Source organism: Aphelocoma coerulescens, chromosome 5 (genome assembly GCF_041296385.1).
Source record: "Aphelocoma coerulescens isolate FSJ_1873_10779 chromosome 5, UR_Acoe_1.0, whole genome shotgun sequence".
NCBI lineage: Eukaryota > Metazoa > Chordata > Aves > Passeriformes > Corvidae > Aphelocoma > Aphelocoma coerulescens.
The window spans coordinates 41,719,010-41,739,346 of NC_091019.1; the positions used below are offsets into that span (position 1 = coordinate 41,719,010).

Here is a 20,337-nt window from a genome sequence, read left to right on the forward strand (position 1 = left end):
CCACTAGCACTAAGGCAGCGCCCTAGTGCACTCCCAGTGCAGACTGTATAGATGGTATTGTAACCCCATACTAATCCTGTATTTTTCTCTCAGAATTAGTATGATCTTTGCAACCAGCAGAGAAAATCCTGACCTTTGTAACTCAATCCTGCCAACACCAACCACCCTTGCAGATTAAGCTAAAGACTCCACAATAAGCTTTTCCATTTTCTGTACCAGATGTATATGGTATATTGCTGAACACCAGTTACTTTTGATCCCTATTGTAGATCATCTCTGTGTACAGCTTGGACATCAAGCAGTTAAATTCAGAAATTACTTAGTAAAGTTAGTTGAAAGGTGCTATACAAGCACAAAACAATGCTGATCTACAATATCACTATGATGGTTGTCTAGAAAACCAAGGTATTAATAAGAATTAACAGTGCTGTAGCCACTGCAGCTTTCACATATTTTTATTTGGCTACACACTTCCCAAATTTCAGCCTAATATGAGGTTCTCAGTTCTGAACTTGAGGGCAGACAAAAATCACTTTTGACCAGTCCTCTAGGAAATGAGGACTACCAGAGTTCACCCAATTGTCCTAGCTCTGAATGCATATTGTGCTCAACCTGATTCTAGTTCATAGATATGCACAGTCTTTACATCCAGAAAGGGAAAGGCACCCAGCATGCTCTACATTAAAAGAACATGAGTAGTCTGACACTTCATGATGAAAGACAAGAGATTCTCAACTGAGGCTTGACTGACATACAAACACTATGGGGTGTTTCTTAAGTAATTTCTTACTGCACCAAATTGCACCCAAGTGTTTTCTGCCACATAGCTTACAATGGTTAAGTATAAAATATTCATGAACATTATTTAATATTTGTTTGAATTAATGAAAGTTAAAATACCCAACTGCTATACTGAGGCATGAACTGGGAACACTGATCTAATTTAATACTCTATAGAGATGGGAAGGAACAGAGGGAACAAAGTCATGTTAAAACACCTACAAATGAGAGACACTGATGCTGATGCTTAGTGTCTGTTGGAAAAGGAATCACTAGTTCCAAAACTCAGCTTGCTTCAGTCAAGCAACACATGAAATGGGCTTCAGTGACAGTATTGCATGAGAAACCAGTCCCTCATTTCCTCACCATAACTTGCTTATCAGTCTTCAATCAAACATTTACTTGTAACTACAAAAAAAATCCTGCTTCCATGTATAGCATTTTACCCAGGTGGCCTGGTACTTGCTTTTCCTTGCTTACATGAAAGTTTGATCATCAGATGCAGATATTCCATGAGCTGAAAACTTCTCTTTCCCTTTCTATTTTATTTATCTTTTGCATGCACCATTGTAGCTTGCTTGTTGTTTGCAGGTGCATAAAAGCACTTTTTAAAAAAAATTTTTAGAGGAACAGCCTGAGGGTGAGAATTGTGGGAAAGACTTTCTCTCATCTGCAGGAAAAACATGCTAAGACACTGGATTATTTTTGCTTACTAACCAAAAATCCATTATTACTTGATAATATTCTAATTACTGTAAGATGGAAAACTGCTCCTGCTTGTTAAATTTCTTCTAAGAACTAAGGGCAGAAACAAAGAGCTACCCATGAAAGCTCTGTTCATGAATTATCTCCATGCCACACAGCTGTTGATGACTGGCATGTTATCTAGTTGTAGCTCAAGGAGCCCATAATAAGCTTTCAAATCTTATGGAATGTGTCTGTAAGTAAGCCAGATCACAGACTGATGCTGCTCTAAAAATGAGCTCCCTGTTAAATGAATCTATGATGGGGTTTAGGAAGCTTTCCTAATGATTGGCAACAAAATTTAGTTTTTCATAGCCTTTTAATATGAAGGACTGTTTCAGCCTGTGACTACTTTTTTTTAATTTTTCTTAACAGAACACACACTTAGAAATAAATCTGGATGCCCTTCAAGCTCAAGCTGGCTGCCAGAACAGTGCCACTGTGAAATGGGAAGGCAGGAAACAGCCGAGCCTCGTGTAGGCAGGGGCCATCTGCAACTGTCAAGAGAATGGGGAGCATTTGCGGACCAACCTTTGGAGACAGTGGTGGGTTCTGTTGAGCTGTCCCCACTGATGGCTACTTCATGAGATCCTACAGGATCCTAAAGTCAAAGGGCAGTTCAGGAAACTCTGAAAGGATCTGACCATGGAAGAAGTTCTGCATGCTTCCAAGGAGAGAAGTCTGACTTGTGGATTCCTGAACAAAAGAGTCCCAGACATTCATCTATCACTGTATATTGTCTACATTGCTCACATTTTTTAAAAAGCCAAGTAAAATAACACTGTTTTCAGACCACCACCCAAATTCTCTGTATTCAGCCTCTGGGCACAGCAAGGAGAAAAGAGAACACTGAAAGTTAAGGAAACAAATCTGGAACTGCCATAGCACCACAACTGTCCTTGCAGTGAGTATCTCTGCCTGTTGTAATAGTTAAAAGAATTAACCTCCTTTCTTGTGTGCTTAATTAATCTATGTATGTCTGTGCACAAGTCAATTAACACTTTCCTTCAGTACTTCAAGTGCTTCCCTCATCTTCTGCAAATGCAAAATCCGGTAAGATTTTCATTTGACATCCTCGTCTGACCTAAAACTAGGTTTTGGTCTGTGATGTTACCGGGTCGTTGCGCCTTGCACGCACACAGCGGCAATACTGCTCCAGAAGCGATTAGCGTGCTGTGAAGAGCAGGCATACCATCACGGCAGGACCTGAAATTTAAAAGGCTATTGCCAGTGAATTAGTTCAGTCAAGGATATTCAGATTAAGTCTCCAATTAGCAGCTGTAAACATGCGCAGTGCATCGATGTATCAATAAAGGCTGTTCAGTTTAGAGAGACCGCCCGCCCCTGCGCCTCGGAGCCCTGGCTCGGAGCCAGCGAGATGATGGCTTAACGACAGTGCTACGTGCGGAGCGTGAGGCGATCGGCGATCAAATGCAAACTTTACTCCAGAGTGCACTTCAGAGAGAGGCTGCGGAGGGAAGAGGGGAAACCCACACATGCAGCGAGCACACAGGCGCTCAAGGCACTTCTCGGCTCTCGTTCTTACTGGGCTGTCTCTCCCTCCTGCTGCACACACAGGCACGCAGGCTTATCTCCCACACTTTAAAAAAAAAACAAAAAAAAAACAACCTGTCTAACTACATTTAGGATTATTTTTGTCTTTTGCTGAAGCCCTCTTTCATCACCCAGAAAACCCTTTCAGTCCTCTCCTCTCCCCAAAGAGACAAACCTGGCCAAGCTGCACTAATGAGAAAGCATCCCAAGCAATTGATGCAGATGGAGAAAGCATCCCCTGTAATGAGCCCTGGGGGACACCGTGACAATCACCACCCCCGCAGAAAGGCAAATTCATAAATAAGAACAAGCTCATTAAGGGAATCTGTAAGGACCATCCCTGTATGTTCAGTTTCTCAGCAGGGAATAAAAGCCTGGTAACCAGCGCAGACATCCTCTGAGGAACATTTCTCATCTGTGGGCTAGAAAGATAATCTCACAGTTCCTGAAATATTCCAGCCTTTCATTCTTCATCAGCACGTCAGACCTTTTCAGTTCCGCTACTAGTCACCCAGAGGATTACACCACTTTTTTTTTTTTTTTTTTTTTTTGCAACATTTCAAGAACTGCATATTTTGATGCTCTCGTGGTTGCGCTAATAAAGGTCAGGAAAGACAGCCGTAAAATAGGCAAACTTTTGCTGGTGTTGGAGCTGCCTGAGCTGCCAACATCCTTTTCTTATTATTACCCATTTATTTTTAGCCTGTGGGCCCAGGGCAAGTGAGCAACCCTGCCCACAAGACTTTTATCAGCTCACATTCGGTATGCAGCACCTCAAACACTTCCCACAAGCTCACCGGGGGCAGCCCTGGACATCCTGGCAGGCAGAGGTGATGAGCCACCACCTTGAAGCAGGTGTGCCAAGGGGACGGGAGGCCCCAGCTGCCAAGAACAGTCCTTCCTTGGAGCCACCACCCAGGACACCTCTTGTGACCCCACATAATGCCACCACACCAGAGGCAGCCACACCGGGGAAGATGTTTTCCTTTGTCCCCTTTGGCTCAGTGAAAAATACCCTCCACTGCCAGAGAGGAATGCAGGGTTCAGAGAAGCACCATCACACTTGGCAGGTACCCCAAATATGCCTCAAGGGTCCTCCCCGTCAGAGCCCTCTGGGCATCTGAGGCTGCTAAGACATTACTGTGCTGCATAAACAGAGAGATCAACGTTCTCAAGTGTTTGTTATCACAGCAGTAACACCAAATTAATGCTAATTGATGAGACCAGTTATCTCCTATGTCAATTTTGGAAGGAAGCCGCCTCACTCACTACCCACACACCTTTTGCTCAGCCATACCTTTATGGAGGGCCTTGCCTTGATAAGAGTATTCCTGCATAGGATTTCATGTGAATGAATATTTAGGGATAAAACCCATTAAAATTATCTATAAAAAATTACCACCAGAAATAATTTCTACTATGGTTCAATAACATGTAGTCTTTACCTCTAAGGCTTTGCCTGCACATGAAGTTGTACTGCTCTGTCTACACGTGCACTTTACAACAGTGCAATCTCTCAGTTACGGTAGATAGATGTGTATTCAGTGACACACCATCTTCCTCTGCAGGAAGTGAAACAATATTCAGATTCAAGGCAAATTTGTAATAATATAACTGTATACCTGTTCTAATGCTAGGCAATAAAATGCATTGGTAAAGAAAACAAATTTTCTTAACACACACACAACAAACTGACTGCCAGCCTTACATTTGCATGTCTTCAAGATATTCACAAAAGCTCTCAACTCCTGAACAAGGAAGTCTGCTCCTTAACCCAGCTGTGGACAACATTAGATTCTGGATTTGAACATAGGCTGCTGAATTCCCACTTCCCTTTTTCCACTGGTCAAGTGCCTCCCATGGATTTATGCTGCCACCACCTGACAGAAGAGACCAACCTAAAGTCCAGCTGTGTTGTGGCCACTGACACGGCCACAACTCTCCTGCTGGGGCAGTGGCCCTGCACAGGAACACAGCCATGCCTGACAGGTTTCAGCCTCCTCACACCTGCTGCTCTGCTTTGCTGCAGTCCCCCCTGGAGCCTTACCCAGTCATTCCCACCACCAGAACTCACTGAAGCAGCAGCCCTTAGGAGATTTCTCAAGGCCCAGTTCAGGACTGAGTCTTACAGCAATAATATTCTATGGCATCTAAAGTAGTTTTTGCAGGAAGCACTGCAACTGTTGAGCAAGGGAGGCAGTCTCTCTGGTGTGAGTTCAGGATGCTTCCTGAGGATGCAGAAAGCCTGGAGTGGTCTTTCTGGCTCATTTCCCTTCTTTTTCCTCTTCCTCTCCATAATCTTTCTTCTGGCAGCCAATGTGACAAGAGCAGTATGTACTCAGAGCCACCAAGGCTGAGCCGAGCTGGAGGCTGGACAGGAGCTGCTCTCCCAGGATGCCAGCTGGTTGGGCAGCCAGAGGAAGCAGCCCTCATCCCTGTCTCTTTCCTGGGATGGAGATGAGAGATAGTGATTGCATAGGCATGACAGGCTGTGATAAGAGCAGGGGTAAGAAACCACTTGGTGGAGGTCCTGCAGCTGGCTTTGCTAGAGATATGGGGCACAAATGCATCTCTGTGGTGGGAAACACAGAGGGAAGGCAGGACAGATACTCGAGGGGGAGGCAGAGCTATAGGGTCACATATGCCCACTTAAGTTTGGGGGTCAAGTAGGTACTATGTCTGCCCACAGCTACGGTCACCATTGGCACAACCAGTGCCTTTTCTAACTGCAGCCAAAACATTGCACTAATACAGCTTATAACTAGCAGCAGTAGCTTCTACAGATGGTAAGCAGTGAAACATGCTTTTAACCAAGTGCCAGCAAAGAAAAAAAAAAATGTATTTGTTTCAGTTGCAGACATCCAAGTGTAAAGAAACAAACAAAAACCCACGTCAATTATATTTTTACTCTTGCCAAGAAATTATCAGTGCAAATGTGAGACTGCACTGAGCCTTTAGGTCATCAGTTAAACATCAAGTTATGCAGTCAAATATCTTGGTAAAATGCACATCTTTGACACTTTAGTGTTTGACCACCATGAAATGTTGAATTACACCAAATTTGGCAATGAGGAGCAACATTCACAAATCCTCTCACCACTCCTTCATGAAGAGGAATTCTGTAAAACAGTTAACCAGACAGTGACCCTTCCTGTTGGCCTGCTTCAGAGACACCATGCACGTGCTCCATACAACAGATGACAGAGGGCAAGTTAATTCACTTAGGTGTAAACACTGGTGAATATTGTAAAGAACAGAGTTATCAACACGTTCTGGGAGACTCTGTCCTGTTTGTGCACATCTACTTATACGACATGGCTTATATGTCTTAACAGCAGGACATGTTACAGCATTTATGGTGAAGCTTCTCCTTTTTCCACTTTTCAGACCACTTCTACCAGATTTCCTGTGGGAAATCAGAAGGGGAAGGTGCAGTTACACATACAGTCTTCAGCAGCAAGCACAACACCCTAGGACTGTTAACAACCCAGGAACAGGCAAGTTGAGGACTAATTGACAGTTCCCCCTTCCACCACTTCTTTAATAGCTTCTCTCTCAAATTCACCTGGTTCTGCTCTACTTTTTCTACCCACACGGTCCAGTGAGGGGCTGTGCAAGATGCTTTCTTCACTCCCTGGAGTCTCAAAGGCAGTCAGGAAGCTCCATGCTGACCTCTACCACCACAAAGCCCACTGTTCTCACACCCCAGGCTTTTCCCATTCACTGTGGCATTCTGCACCATGCACTGCCCATCTCTCTGTATGCATTACTGGAATAACTGCTACTATTAATGGTATTAAGACAACTTTGCCATAAGACAGTCAGTTGCAAAGGTCAAATAAAAATCATAACTATTATTATCATACTACCTATTTCATCAAGTAAGGCTCCTTGCTGCCTGCCAAGAGGCCACATAAAAGATGACCTGCATTTCAAATGTAAGAAAAAAATTTATACAAAGACCATACAATGGCACAAGAAATGCAACTTTTCCTGAAGTTTTCTAAACATACTCTAGCACAGTCTAAGCCAAGCACCAGAAGACGTGTTTCAGGTCCCGTTGATCTGAAAGAGCCTTTAAGAAAAAGTTAAGTGAATTGCTGAACTGGAGCCAAAATTTAAAAAACATTTGTCTTATCACTTTGTATAAAAAATTACAGTGCAAGAACACATAAGCAATGATTAATTATATTATGACTTACAGACAGAAAAAATGCAGACATTTATATACATATATCTTGTTTGGATTTTCAGGTCCAGAAAGAAAGCACAAAAACCAGACTATTTATTTTGACCAAAGGATCCACATGAACTAGATAGATACAAGACTCAAAATGGTTATCTTTTTTTTGCTAGAAAGTAGGATGCAATTCCCTGATGTTTGGCAAAAGACATGGCTACTCTGCCATTTCCAACTGCAAAGCTTTGGACAAACTGTTCTGTTTCCAGTCAATGCAGATAGAGTGCTATGCTGTAGTCCTGTAATTTACACTACTCATTTTTATCTGGGTGGCTAAACACGAACATTTAGTAGGCCTCCATTGAACCTCTATGGTCAGCAAAAATCTCTTGCATTACTTTATTTGTGAAAAATCAGAGGAACAAGAAGGTTGTTTAATCAGCTGCTTTCTACTAAGTGCTTCGCATGTTGGCACTAAGTTTATTCACCTACTAATCTTATCAAAGCACAACGTCAAGAGAAAAATGACTGTAGGGGAAAAAGCTCCTTTCTGTCACTGAGAGATAGTAGGTACATATGTGTGAGTGATGGAGGGGAAACAGGGCTTACAGCTCTCTCCAAATCACTCACAGGAATGATCACGAGTGGTGTGCTGACGGGATGACGTGCCTGTGAATAGTTTAAACAGTGGGAGATAGATTATTTACTTGGCATGAGCCTCCTTCATTATCTTACTTCATTTCAGTGACTGAACAGAGAGACCTTCTTGCTTTTCTGACCAACTCTTTCATCTCTTTTCAAAGCAATACAAGGTCTAAACCAAATTATTATGTAGTGTTGTGAATCAGTCAAAATCATCTGTCAAGCCCCACCAAGTTCTGTACTACTGCATCAGTTATTCACCCTGGAGCCCACCACAGCAGCCATCAGCCCTAGGCACACGTACCAGAAGCAGTTTCTAAAACACCTCTTCCCCAGAACTCCTCTACTAATAAACCTTACCAATAAAGCCTTTTCACAGAAGCTGAGGGAGACATGTTGCTGGCAGCTTTCTAACAATGTTGTTTCAGTCTTCAGCTTTGTGACAGAAGGATTACAGTCATGACAAATCCAACCCAGGGCTTTAAATTCCCTCAAGCCAGTATGCACACATCCTCCTTCTCCACAGATCTAAAACCAGTAACACTTAACTCCTAGGCTTCCCTTCCTGACCTCCTCATTCTCTCAAGCCATCCACTGCAAGATGGATGACTGCTATGGGGCTTGCTGGTGCCAAGGGACCACTTGCCCCTGGCCTGTTACACAACAGGAAAAGTCAATCAAATTGCAAGGGGAGGAGGAAAAAGTGAATACCTCAAAGAAAAAAGTACCTTGTCTTAGTAAGAGTCATCTTGAAACATTTGATAGAAGTATTGATCTCTTCCAAGTATATCAAGTTTGTTCAGCAAACATCAAAAATTCATCTAATTAAATGGATCATTGAGGTTTTATCTTCTCCCTCTCTCATCCCTTCCACACACCTATGGGAAGGACTTGAAGTACTGTTGAACACCACCACCACCACCTCAGGAAAAAAAACTGTAAAAAAAAAAAAAAATCTGTGCAATATAGAAGATGATAAAGAAAATACTTCCATGTAATAAATCACGCACATTTCTCAGGAAGCAACATGCAGAGTAAGTCCGTATTACATTGAACCACCATCCAGATAAACTTGGAGGTCAAAGAAAGAAGAGTTTACTATGAAATCAAATAAAGACACTGGGATTAACACAGCTAGAATCCCTAATGCAAAGAAACAAGCCACTTTTACTGTGTACCTCCTGCACTGCATTAGTGTTATGAGAGTCAATGTCCATTTTAACATATACTGCTATTAGCAATGAACTGTATCTAATGGACTGAATTATTCATTAACAATTCCCTTGGGAAAAGGCATACAAATATTAATAGCAAGGATCATTAGGGAGAAATTCTTCACAGAAAGGGTGATTAGATATTGGAATGGGCTGCCCAGGGAGGTGGTGGAGTCACCATCCCTGGAGGTGACTGGATGTGGCACTCAGTGCCATGGTCCAGTTGACACGGTGGTGTTCAGTCATAGCGTGGACTCGATGATCTCAGAGGTCTTTTCCAACCCAATTGATTCTGTGGCCAGCTCTCCTCCCTCCCAAACTACAAGTTCAGCAGGACAGGACACTGAACTCTGAATCTTGTCATTTCCCCAGTGCTTTCCCAAGGATACTGCACCTTGCAATGCAGCACACACAGCCCCAGGAGTCCAAAGGACAAACACTCCCCATACACAGAGGCCTTAATGCCACCTGTATTACAGTTACACCAGCATTCAGGGAGCAATGAGTCCTCATATAAAAGCAAACTGAGAGGCACATACTTATTTAGGGCTTGCAAGTGATCAGGCTATTGGCCAGCACACCGTAAGGCAACCTCTGCAAGTCCCTGGCTTTAAGAGCTGATATGGTACCAGCAAGGACTGCTACCAGAGCAGGCATGGCAATGAATAAGGAGTTGCTGCAGAAAATGCATGACCAATATAGGAGAGATTGTGAAAAACTTCACTGCTTTGCCACCACTGTGTAACACCAGTCTAGCAAGACTCACGAAGAACTGCTGGACTGTGAAACTACAGAAAACAACAAAAAAAATTGCCTTGATGTCACTAGCACGTGCACAAACTCAGGGTAAACAGACCATTCATATCTTTACATTGCCTGAGTGCACTGACATTTCCCTTCAGTTATAGGATTGATCACCTTCTGCCTTCCTCTGGGACTGTGGCTGTAAAGCACATGGACAGGCTCCTGTTGTGATATCCACTGTGTGATAAAGGTCGCTGGGTGGATACAGACTTCTCTGGCAAGAGCAGGAAAGGAGGACCAAGAGAAGCCGCCTGACTGCCAAAAGCTCTGGTGTAACACACACTGAAGGCAGCATGTTTTTGCCACTGCCTACCATGAAACAAGTTTGCCAGTGCACTAGTCACACTTTTAAGAGTGACGATATATAACAGGTACTGAATTCAAGCTGCTTGCAACTTCAGCACCTGAGTATTAATTCAAACACCATTCCCTAGAGGCTTCCCATGCTTCTGAACCCACTTACAGATATGTGCATCACTTTCTGCAAAATATTGATCTATTTCTCCAATACCCTGTCCCTGCTGAAAGAAGAATTAATCCAAAAGATTCTCCAAGTGCCTCTTTCAGAGAAGTAGTTCTTTTGAAAGTTTCAAAAGTCATTGAGAATAATTTGATGAAGAACAAAAACAAGTGTTAATATGCCCAAGTTTATACTCATCTGATTGTCAAGTAAAAATTATACATTCCTGTGTATAATTAACCAGGCTAACTAATCTTGCTTGACAAACACAGATATAAACATCAGCTTTGACACTGAGCCAAAGCAACCACACTAGGATATGTGCCAATGTTGAATTCTTCAGTCTCATATCATAAAACAACTTTTTGTTGTTGTTGTATTTACAGTTCCAGTGGCTCTGGACTCTGCCGGCAGCTGGCCAGAAGAACAGATTTGAACTTACACATTATGCCAGAACATGTGCATTTGATTAGAAAAAAATTATGCATATTTCTTCTGGATGGTGGTATTCAACAGACCTCCCATTGTAAACTAATTGCAAGGCATGTTGCTACCCAAGTATCAAAAATACTTTGTAACATACAGTAAACCAGTATATCTCAAGAGGAAGTATTGCTCCTCAGCCTACTATAGCTATGGTTTTGTGTTATCCCATGCTTCAAGTCTGTGTCTCAAGTCAGAAAATTCAGCATTTCACTGTGTTTTAATTGCAAAGGATAGAATTTGAATGTTATAGAACAGCACTTTTCTTTCTTCATATATAAATGCAAAAACACCTTACCTCATTACCTGAGTTATGAAGGACTTTGTAAAACTACTCCTGTGACAGCTCATCCATTTCTTCAATCCTCAGGAACAGAAATCTTGGTAACAACCTGCTAGGCAGACCATGCTTCAAAACCTACCTAGGAACACCCCATCATGTGATAGGCAGAAGAACCCAATCTGGTTTCCAGCAAACACTCACTAGCTATGAACTGTCACCACAAAAGACCTACTTCTCCTGTGACCATCAGAGAGGGTCTACCAGGGTGGGATGAGCAGGGTGGTGCTGTGGCAACAAGCAGAGGAAGCAAGTTTTTGAGAAGGTTCACATCCCACAGGGACTTCTAAATTAACTAATCTCACATTGAAAACACTTTTTTTTTTCACTTCAGGCCATATACTTGACACTGAATGCAAGCAGTTCTGTTCTGAGCTAAAATCATCAGTCACGAGCTTCCTTCAACACAGAGCAGCTCTTAAGATTATATATTCTCATTTTATTTTCTAACCAGCAGGACTCACTGCAGTCCAGCAGGTCCAAGATGAGCTCAAAGTCCCCAGTGGGAGCCCTGACATGGATTTCAGCCCTTGGTGGTACCCAAGATGGCATTTGTGACTCAGATCAGGACGTGTTGCTGTCATGATGAGGTGCAGAGTCCACTCAGAGTGCAGCCACACCAGTTCAAAGTACCTTCCACCCCTCGCCATGAGGACCAACGCAGCCACTGGCAGCAGGTCAAGCGCTGACTCAGCTGGGGTAGCCCAGGGCAGCAGGCACTGACGGCATTGCTCTGGGACCCTGCCCAGCCACAGGGAGAGCTGCCCTTCTCCAGCAGAGGCAAAATGAGAAAAGGGGAATACCACAGCCTCTTAGCAGCAGATAAGTTACCCAGACACCCCATTGCAAACACAACTTTTACGTTTCAACACAACTTTTATGTTTCCACACACCAGCCAGCCAACCTGGTTCCTGCCATACTCTGTCCCCTGCCTCCTCACATCAGGGACTTCCAAGATCCCCCAGGCTCTGCAGAGTCTTAAAAAACAACAACAACAACAACAACAAAAAAAAAAAAAAAAAAAAAAAAAAAAAAAAAAAAAAAAAAACACTCCAAAGACACTCCACCCACCACCAAAACATTTCTCAGGTCTTGAAGGAGAAATTTCTGAAATGGTTTCCCCTCTGGAATGCTTTCTTGCCTTAAAAAAAAAAAAAAAAAGTTACTGCTTTTACTTATTTATAGTTCAATGTTTTTCTACAGCCCCCCCCCTAAAGGCCCTGCAAATGCCAGTTAACCCCAAGAAGGAACTTTGGGACCAGAGGAGTCAGCAGCTGCAGCACATCACCCTTTCACCTGCAGTCCTTGGAGCATCACCTGATCCAGAGGGCACTCTGGGTGACTGGCCTCACAGACCAAGCTGCAGCTTTGCTTCTGACCCAGCAGCTTTTCTCCACCAACTAAAGTCCCAGCAGAGTAGTGACAGGTCCCCTAAAACAGAGTGACTTCGGTCCTCAGGTCAGAACATCCCTCTGCACAAGGACATCAATCTTCTCACTCTGAGGCGAGAACTGAACTTGAGTCAATTATGCCTCAGTGATGCCCTTAGCCATTTACCTACTAGAAAAGGGGAGCCATTGTATCATCTTACTAGAAAATGGAGAGTCGTTGAGGAAAATGCAAAAGCCAACAAGCAGTGCATTGGGTCTGACAGCCTTTAACTATGTTTCAATCATTTAACCAGCTAGTGTTTTAAAATATAACTTACATCAAAGATAGATTTGTATCACTGGTCTGCAAAGATGAAAGGTTACATTTCATGATCAGCCCTCAAAAGGCAACCAGCAGCTCCTCTGAATATACAGTACCCTTGAAAACTTTACTTCTGTCCATTCTCTTTGATGCAATCTTAACTGTCATGAAATGCTCTTGAAATTAATTTGGAAACATCACAGTCCTAACTGACTTGTTTCTCTCATTTAGCTATAAGGAAAATTTCCTTTATTGGACAAAAGTTGTTCATGTCTTCTTACGTTTTTGTAGCTACAAAAATAAGAAGCACTTCACACTAAACTGACATAATCTGACATAATTTACTAAGCAAATCTCTCCCCCTCTTCCAACACTTAGACTGAAGACTAAAGTCATACTACTTATTTAAAAGTATAAAACTTTAAATAATGATGGGCTGATATCTATATCCCAAAACAACAAATTACAACAGCACACATCCCGCAAAGAAGTTCTGGTCCAGTTACCCATTAACACCCCACATCCCTACAAATGTTAAGCTGTGAAAGTTTTGTCGGCATTTACATATTTAATCTGTCAGATAAAATAAAAATACGCTGAATTTAAATTTAGGATTTGTGTGTATGCATTCATAAGACTTCAGACGATAAGTGGAATGGAAAGGTTGAATGGTGGAAGAGAAATGTCTTAAACTGACAGGGGAACGTGCAAGTACGGTAGTAGTCAGTTGTTAGTCACAGGAATAATCTTCCTGCTGAAGGCATTCCACATCTCAGTTACAGACAGCAGTTGCTATTCCAGGGCCTCACATATCCATGGTACTTATTATTATAACAAGGGGACTGGTTACTATTAACAGCTGATGAAAATTTCTCTGCATTTAGTTTTACAAATGATATTGAGTCCCTTTCAGTCCTGGACTGTTGTGTAGCACTTCCATGGGCTGTTTGGAGTCTGACAACTTTCACATTAAAGCACAAGAGCCAGAAGTCTCTCTTTACAGCAAGTAGCTTGGTGTCTATTTGTAAAACATGTTCTGTCCTGTTTTTTATTACCATTTGTATAAAAATTACTTCAAAAACACCACAATTCTGTTTTAAAATCATCTCTACAACCCAAAGTCACTCCCCAAAAGATCCTTCTTCCCAGCCAGAGCCAACAGCCTTCATTCATCCAGCTGATTTGTTTTCCAGATACCTTGTAAAAACGCTGGACAGCCTCCTTTCACTCCAATTCAACTTTTAAGTACCCCCCCCTCAATATCCAGCCCTACACACACCCTCTTAGCCATAAATGCACTTTCAGCAGTAAACAGGTAAACAGAAGTCACCCACAGAAAGGATGAGGATGACCTTAAAGGTGTGCCAAGGCAGGATGGTTATTTATACCTCCTAATATGAGGCTCCCAACAGGAATAACTGAAATCCAATCTACCCACATTTTAAAACATATCTACCCAAGCTTCAACCGAATTGATGATCAGTAATTCAGCAGAGCTAAACACAGGAACAATGTTTTAGCCTTTTATTATTCCCACTACTGTGTGTAATGTGCAGGGGTGCATGCACAGGTTTCAGTGTGTTCCCAAGCAACTGGTAAACATCCCCGTACTTTCTCCTTCATTTTTCAGGGGGGAATCTCAGTACCACTCACACATGCCCTTAGTCCAGTGCAAGTTAGGATCAAGAAAAATCCCTAACTCTTCCCTACTGTCATTTTTTTAAAGTTTCGTTGTTTTTGTTTCTGACATCTCTAAAAGCAGTGGACCTTTTGAAAACATACTATGTGTTACAGAATTCAAGTCAGAAATAAAGAAATAAGGATGTTTTCAGCATTCAGGACAACGAAGTAAACTTAGTTCCAAGCTAGCTCACTTTGCCATAGCAAAATAGACAAGGAAAGAAAAGACAAGTTGTCCCAAACTAATGGCATTGTAAGTGCAAATAAACTTCATTGGGAAAGAAACCAACAATACAAGTGTCCTATAATACAAGTGTCCCCTCCACTTCTGAGAAAGCGTAAAAAAAACCAACTTTTCTCTAAAACACAAGTTTGCTGTGTTTAAACTGAGCATCCCGTATTTTCTGCATACCCAACGCAGTAACGATAACCTCTTCATCTGTAGAGCGGCGGCATGAGTTGGAACCTCGAAACTATTTAGGATACTACTTCTACATCGGCGAAAACATCCAAATAATCGGATCAGAGACAGGTACACTCGCAGGAAGGGGCTGGACAGCTTGCTCCCCCCGAAACGCAGACGGTGTTAGGCGGTGGGGTACGCCCCGCACAGGTCCACCCTGTCCGCACCTCGGGTGCGCGCAAGCAGCATCGGGGTGCAGCCGACTCCAGCCCCACCGCGAGAAGCGAGGACCCGCCTGCAGCCCCCGGGACGACTGCGAAGTGATGGCCGGTGTCACAGAGGGGAAAAGGCAAAGGACTGGCCGGGGTCCGGCAGCCGAAGAGCCCGGCGAAAACCCAGCAAGGGAAGCCGCGAGGAGCCGCCCCGGAGCGCTGCTGGCACCGGCGGGGCGAGGGACCCGCAGTGGCCCCGCACCCGGCCGCCGGCGGCGGCAAGGGCTGGAGAGCGGCTGCCGTGCCGGGAGTCCCTCAGGCAGCGCACGGCGCCTCCGCCACCCGGGGCGGTGCTGCGGGACAGCCCCGCGGGGCTGCCCGAGCCACAGGCACCCGCCGACAGCGCGAACGCCACACGGGCCAGCGCCCGTGGAAAGTTTCCGGCAGGGCCCACCGACAGCTGCGAGGCGGGTCGGGCCGCCTGGGAGCCGGTGCCGGCGGACGGACAGGAGGTCGGGGCCCCGCGGACCCTTACCTTGGATCGCTCTTTCACGTAGTACTTGCCGAGCCGGCTCCCGCAGTACATCACTAGCCGATCTATCAGCGTGAGAAGAAAGTTGATGGCCTCGCAGCCCTCCTCCGTGCCTCCGATCCACTTTATCTGGTCGCCGCGGAGGTGCCGCTTGGCGACACCGCGACTGGGGCCAGCCAGCTGCCCGTCGGCCAGTTCCCCGTCGCGGTGCATCCGCTTCACCCGCTCCAGCACGCAGTCCCCCACCACCTCCCCCAAGAAGTTGTCCAGGTAGCAGAAGCCGATGTCATGCAAGCAGGGCACGACGTACTCCAGGGCGATTCTCTCCAGGTCCAGCCTCATGATGTGCCCCAGCGGCATGGCGCGGAGGGGACGGCCCCGCCGCTACTCTGCCGGCGCCCGCGTCGGGAGGCGATGCCCGTCGGGCCGCCGTCCGCTCCAGGCCGAGCCGGGCAGGGGCTCCGCCGCGGCGCGGGGCCAGGCAAGGCGAGATAAAACTTTCGCCGCGGCGGACTCGGCTACGCACCGCGGCCCGGCGCTGCGGGAGCGGCGGTGCTGCCGAAGCCCTGCGCTGCTGCTACCGCCGCTGGCGCCCCAGCAGTGCCCGGGACCGCCCCGGGGCGTGCGGGAAGGGCGCGGGCAGCCCCCGCCCGCGGTGAGGAGGGCGGCAGATGGCCCCGCGCTGATTAATACGCCGGCTACGTGCGGGATGTGTGCTCGCGCCGCCGCACGTGGGTGGAGCCGCCCGGCGCGGCGCGAGCGCCCCGCCCACTCCCCGCCCACGGCGGCGCGGGCAGCCAATCGCGTGGGGCGGGGCGGGGCCGGCCCGCGGGGAGCGCGCGGCGAGGCTCCCACACGTGCGCGGGGGGCGCGGCCCGCGGTCCTGCGGGCACCGCCCATCCGCGGGGTGGGCGTGGGCAGCGCCATTGAGGAATTCTCCCCTGGCATGTCGGCCGCGACCCCCGCCAGGCCCCGCCGAGCCGCCCGCAGCCGCGGCGGGGGCACCGCACCTCGCCTCGCCCTGCTCCGCCGCTCCGCAGCTCTTGAACTAGTTCAAGTGAAGTTTGCCAATGCTCTCCGGACGCCTCTTACCTCCGCCTCCCGCAGCGGCAGTTTCAGCATCAGACGGAACTGTTGCATTAGGCGGCAGATAACAGCTTTTCTCGGCGAGGAATGCACTGCTTTATAAAAGGTTTATATAGCAAAATATCTCTTCCCTGAATTATTTATCCTAAAGGGTCCGGCAGGTTGCTTGGCTCTGGTAGCAGGAAACACCTCCCGCACCGTCGGCGGTTTCGTGCCACGCCGGGACAGCTGCAGTCAAGCCGTGACAAACTTCGTTCCAAACCGAAACTCGCCTTTCCCCCGCGTGACCCCTTGCCGGTAACGCTGTCCCTACACCGGCCGGCCACGAAGGACGGTCCCGCGGTCGCTGTTGTGTCTCTTCCCACCGAGCAGCATGCTTTCACGTAAAATACCTCCTGAGAAGTGGAAACCAGACAACCGCTCAGCTCCGCTCACACACGCAACGTGCCCGGGATTTGCTAAACAAACAAGAGAAGCCTCCACAGAAACCAAAAGCAAAGCAAAGTCACGTTGGGAGAAGTGCTGCCTGCGGCCAAGCCGGGCGGGACAGAGCGGCCGTGCCTGAGCCGGTGTCTGTGAAGTTATCGGTATCACACGCCGCACAGCCGGCCGTGTGCCGAGGGCATCCATCCTGCTCGGCGGCCACCTGTACTGTCCCAGCGGCCCCGCGGAGCCCGCACGCACATGCTCACACATACACACACTCTCCGCACCTCCAGCACGGCAGGACGCGGGTCCGTGTGTTCCGTGCCGTGCCCCGCGGAGCCCGCTCAGCGCCCGGCACAGCGGCAGGGTACGCCGCGGGACTGACATGCCTTCAGCTGGAACCCGGCACATTTCACCCCCAAAAAAGGCAAAAACTGTGCTGGTTCTTTTCTTCCCTTTCACGTCGCGACTCCTGATGGGATTACAAGCAGTCCGTGTTGCTGATGCTGCTCGAGCTGCAAACTCCAGGTCCCGGCATATGCAGGAGCGGGTCACGTATTCCACGTTTGTTCTCTTTGAATCCAGTAGCATCTACCCCTCAGTGCATAGCAATAAGCACAGGTCTAATCCTCTAAAGGTATTGCCTGACAGCTCTGTCGAGAGCCAAGCAATATTACATCAGATAAATTCATATGTGGTGAGATATGGACTGTCGACCTTATTTGATTTAGGTACACTCTTCACATTAAAGTGGGGTTATAATTAATAAGATACAATTCTGAATCTTATTAATCCCTTAATGCTTATCTGAAAAATCAGTAATGTATGATAGGTTAAGAGCAGTTGTCATAATCAGCAAGGGATGCAAGATTAGTTCAAATGCAAAATCTCAATGTTATGAAATTTGGATACATTAGGAAATATTATCAATGCATTATTGTACTGATCACACATTTTTATAATGTAATAGCCATTATGTGCTAAAAACCCTTTGATTTCTCCCCTTTTCTTGTTTACACACACATGCAAGCATACAGTCCTGTACCAGAATCAAGTATTTGTAGACCCTGAACTCCTAGCCTTTCTATCAAGGGTAATGATGCCACTTTGACAAGTCAAGGGCTAGGAGGGATGTCTTCTGGCAGTAGCTGACGTTGGTCATTACAGCTTTATTTCTCTCCTTTTGAAAGTTTGAAATTACAAGGTAGACAGATCTGCATCACAAAAGGTCACCCTAGTTAGAGATTTGTCTTAGAAAACTGAGTCCACAGCCTCACTTACAGAGTGATGTTCATAGAGTTGTAAATACTTTTATTCCTCAAGCATTGATGTCATGTCTTCCTCGGGAGGGCATTTGCTGCCGTTTGTTAGCAAATCAGGTTTTCTGGTGGGCAATGTGCTTTGTCCCTTGAAGCACGATGTGCTTTTCATACTAGCATTTGCAGTAGCAGTCAGATGCATTACTGTTCCATGTGAAGGTAAGACATCAGGAGAAACAAACCCCAAGAGTAGCGATTTTATTTTATTTTTTTTTTACCAGTGCTATTTTACTTCATCTCTTTGCCCCTTGATGATGATAATGCCCCTTGCACGATAATAATGGTGTGTGATAGAGATTATGATTTCTTGGGTTAGAAACTCTCCATGCATACAGACTGTGCCCAGAAACAGTACTCCTTCCATCATTATACTGGAACAAGTTTGTAACCTAAGCAATCACAGCCTCTATCACACATCACCTTGATCATCACCGAGAAAGGACAAATTCCTGCCTAGCCCACAGACACTCTGCAAGAGCTCTCTCATTCCCCTTAAAGGTACCGAAGCTGAGTCGAAAGATGCTGGGCTGCAAGTGTAGTAATTCCCAAGCTGAGCCATGAACTTCCCAATAAAAAGGCAAAGCAGTCCTCAGTGTATGAGAACTACCCAGAGGAATAAAAGTGCTGGAACAGGACCAGACATTGAACCTTTCATAGCACTTCTTGTGACCACTCCACTGCTCCCCAAACAAAGCTGTCACATAGCATGTACAATGTAAGTGTTGCACAGGGCACAAATAAAGGCATGAAGGTGTGAAATCAGGCAATTCACAATGTCACCTGCACTTTTGGACATGCATAAAGTTTGTTTATAGTGCTGTGTATCACAGGCCTGAAAGGTGTCACCACATTTTAATTAAAAATCCTACACCATTCAGTTATATATGAGCAATCCCTCTGCCATGTAAAGCTCTGTTTATCCTTACAATGTAGAAAATTTTATTTTTGCTTCTAAAACTAATTCTGTGTTTTCTTATTTTCCATTTAATCTAATTTTCAAAACTTCTGAGTCCTGCGTATCTGCTGCTTTCACTGCCAGTATGGCACATATTAGAGTTCAGTAGACTAAAACAGGACATTAGTATGCGGGCAGGATGATTTTAAGGAGATTTGTTTTAGAGGATTAGAATAATTGGTGTCAGTCAAGCCTGGGTATTTGTTATATGCTAATGCTATTTTTTTTTTTTTTTGACAACAGAATTTACAGATGAACTGCTTCACACATTTTTAGAGCAGAGAGTTTTAAACATTTTGAGTCTTGTTTTCAGATTTTTCCTGCTGGAAAGCCAGACTAGTTCAGTGCCAAGGGCTGAATTGCAAAGGCTCCAGGAAGAGAAAGGGAAGAAGGGAAGAATATTCTTTATATCAGTGAGAAACTGAAAAATAGTACTTTTAATACCTCACAACATGATTTGTCGAGCTGATGTCTCATGATCTAGTAAGAAAATAATTGAAATTCTGCCTACAGAAGGCACTTTTCTGACAATGTTGATATGGTTATACAACCCCTCTGGCCAAGGGGCAGGTAGTGTTTGTACAGGGATGACACACCAATGCTAGCACACCTTGCCATGACTTCTTAAGAGGTCATTAGCCTCACCCGCCCTTCCCATCCCTCTGCTGCAGGTTTCAACCTCTCCTCTGCAGCGCTGGCAGAAGAGAATGTGAGTTTCTGCCTCATCCTCTTCAAAAGTGCTAAGTCCAGAGCCTTACATCCACCTTCACTGGGTGCTTAGTTTTACACAGAAATAGCTGAGACATCAGCAGCTGTACTGTTCCTTTGCC

The 20,337-nt window shown here is 45.5% G+C and overlaps 1 protein-coding gene across 1 annotated transcript in view; it reads right to left on the reverse strand.

Moving 5' to 3' along the window:
- The window catches only part of EGLN3 (egl-9 family hypoxia inducible factor 3), a 29,101-nt gene extending 12,667 nt beyond the window's left edge, over positions 1-16,434 (reverse strand). The window contains exon 1 of the mRNA XM_069017793.1: positions 15,725-16,434. Coding sequence (XP_068873894.1) covers positions 15,725-16,081 — 357 coding nt within the window. The 5' untranslated portion in view covers positions 16,082-16,434. The remainder of the gene's footprint in view (positions 1-15,724) is intronic.
- Between the last annotated feature and the right edge of the window lie 3,903 nt (positions 16,435-20,337).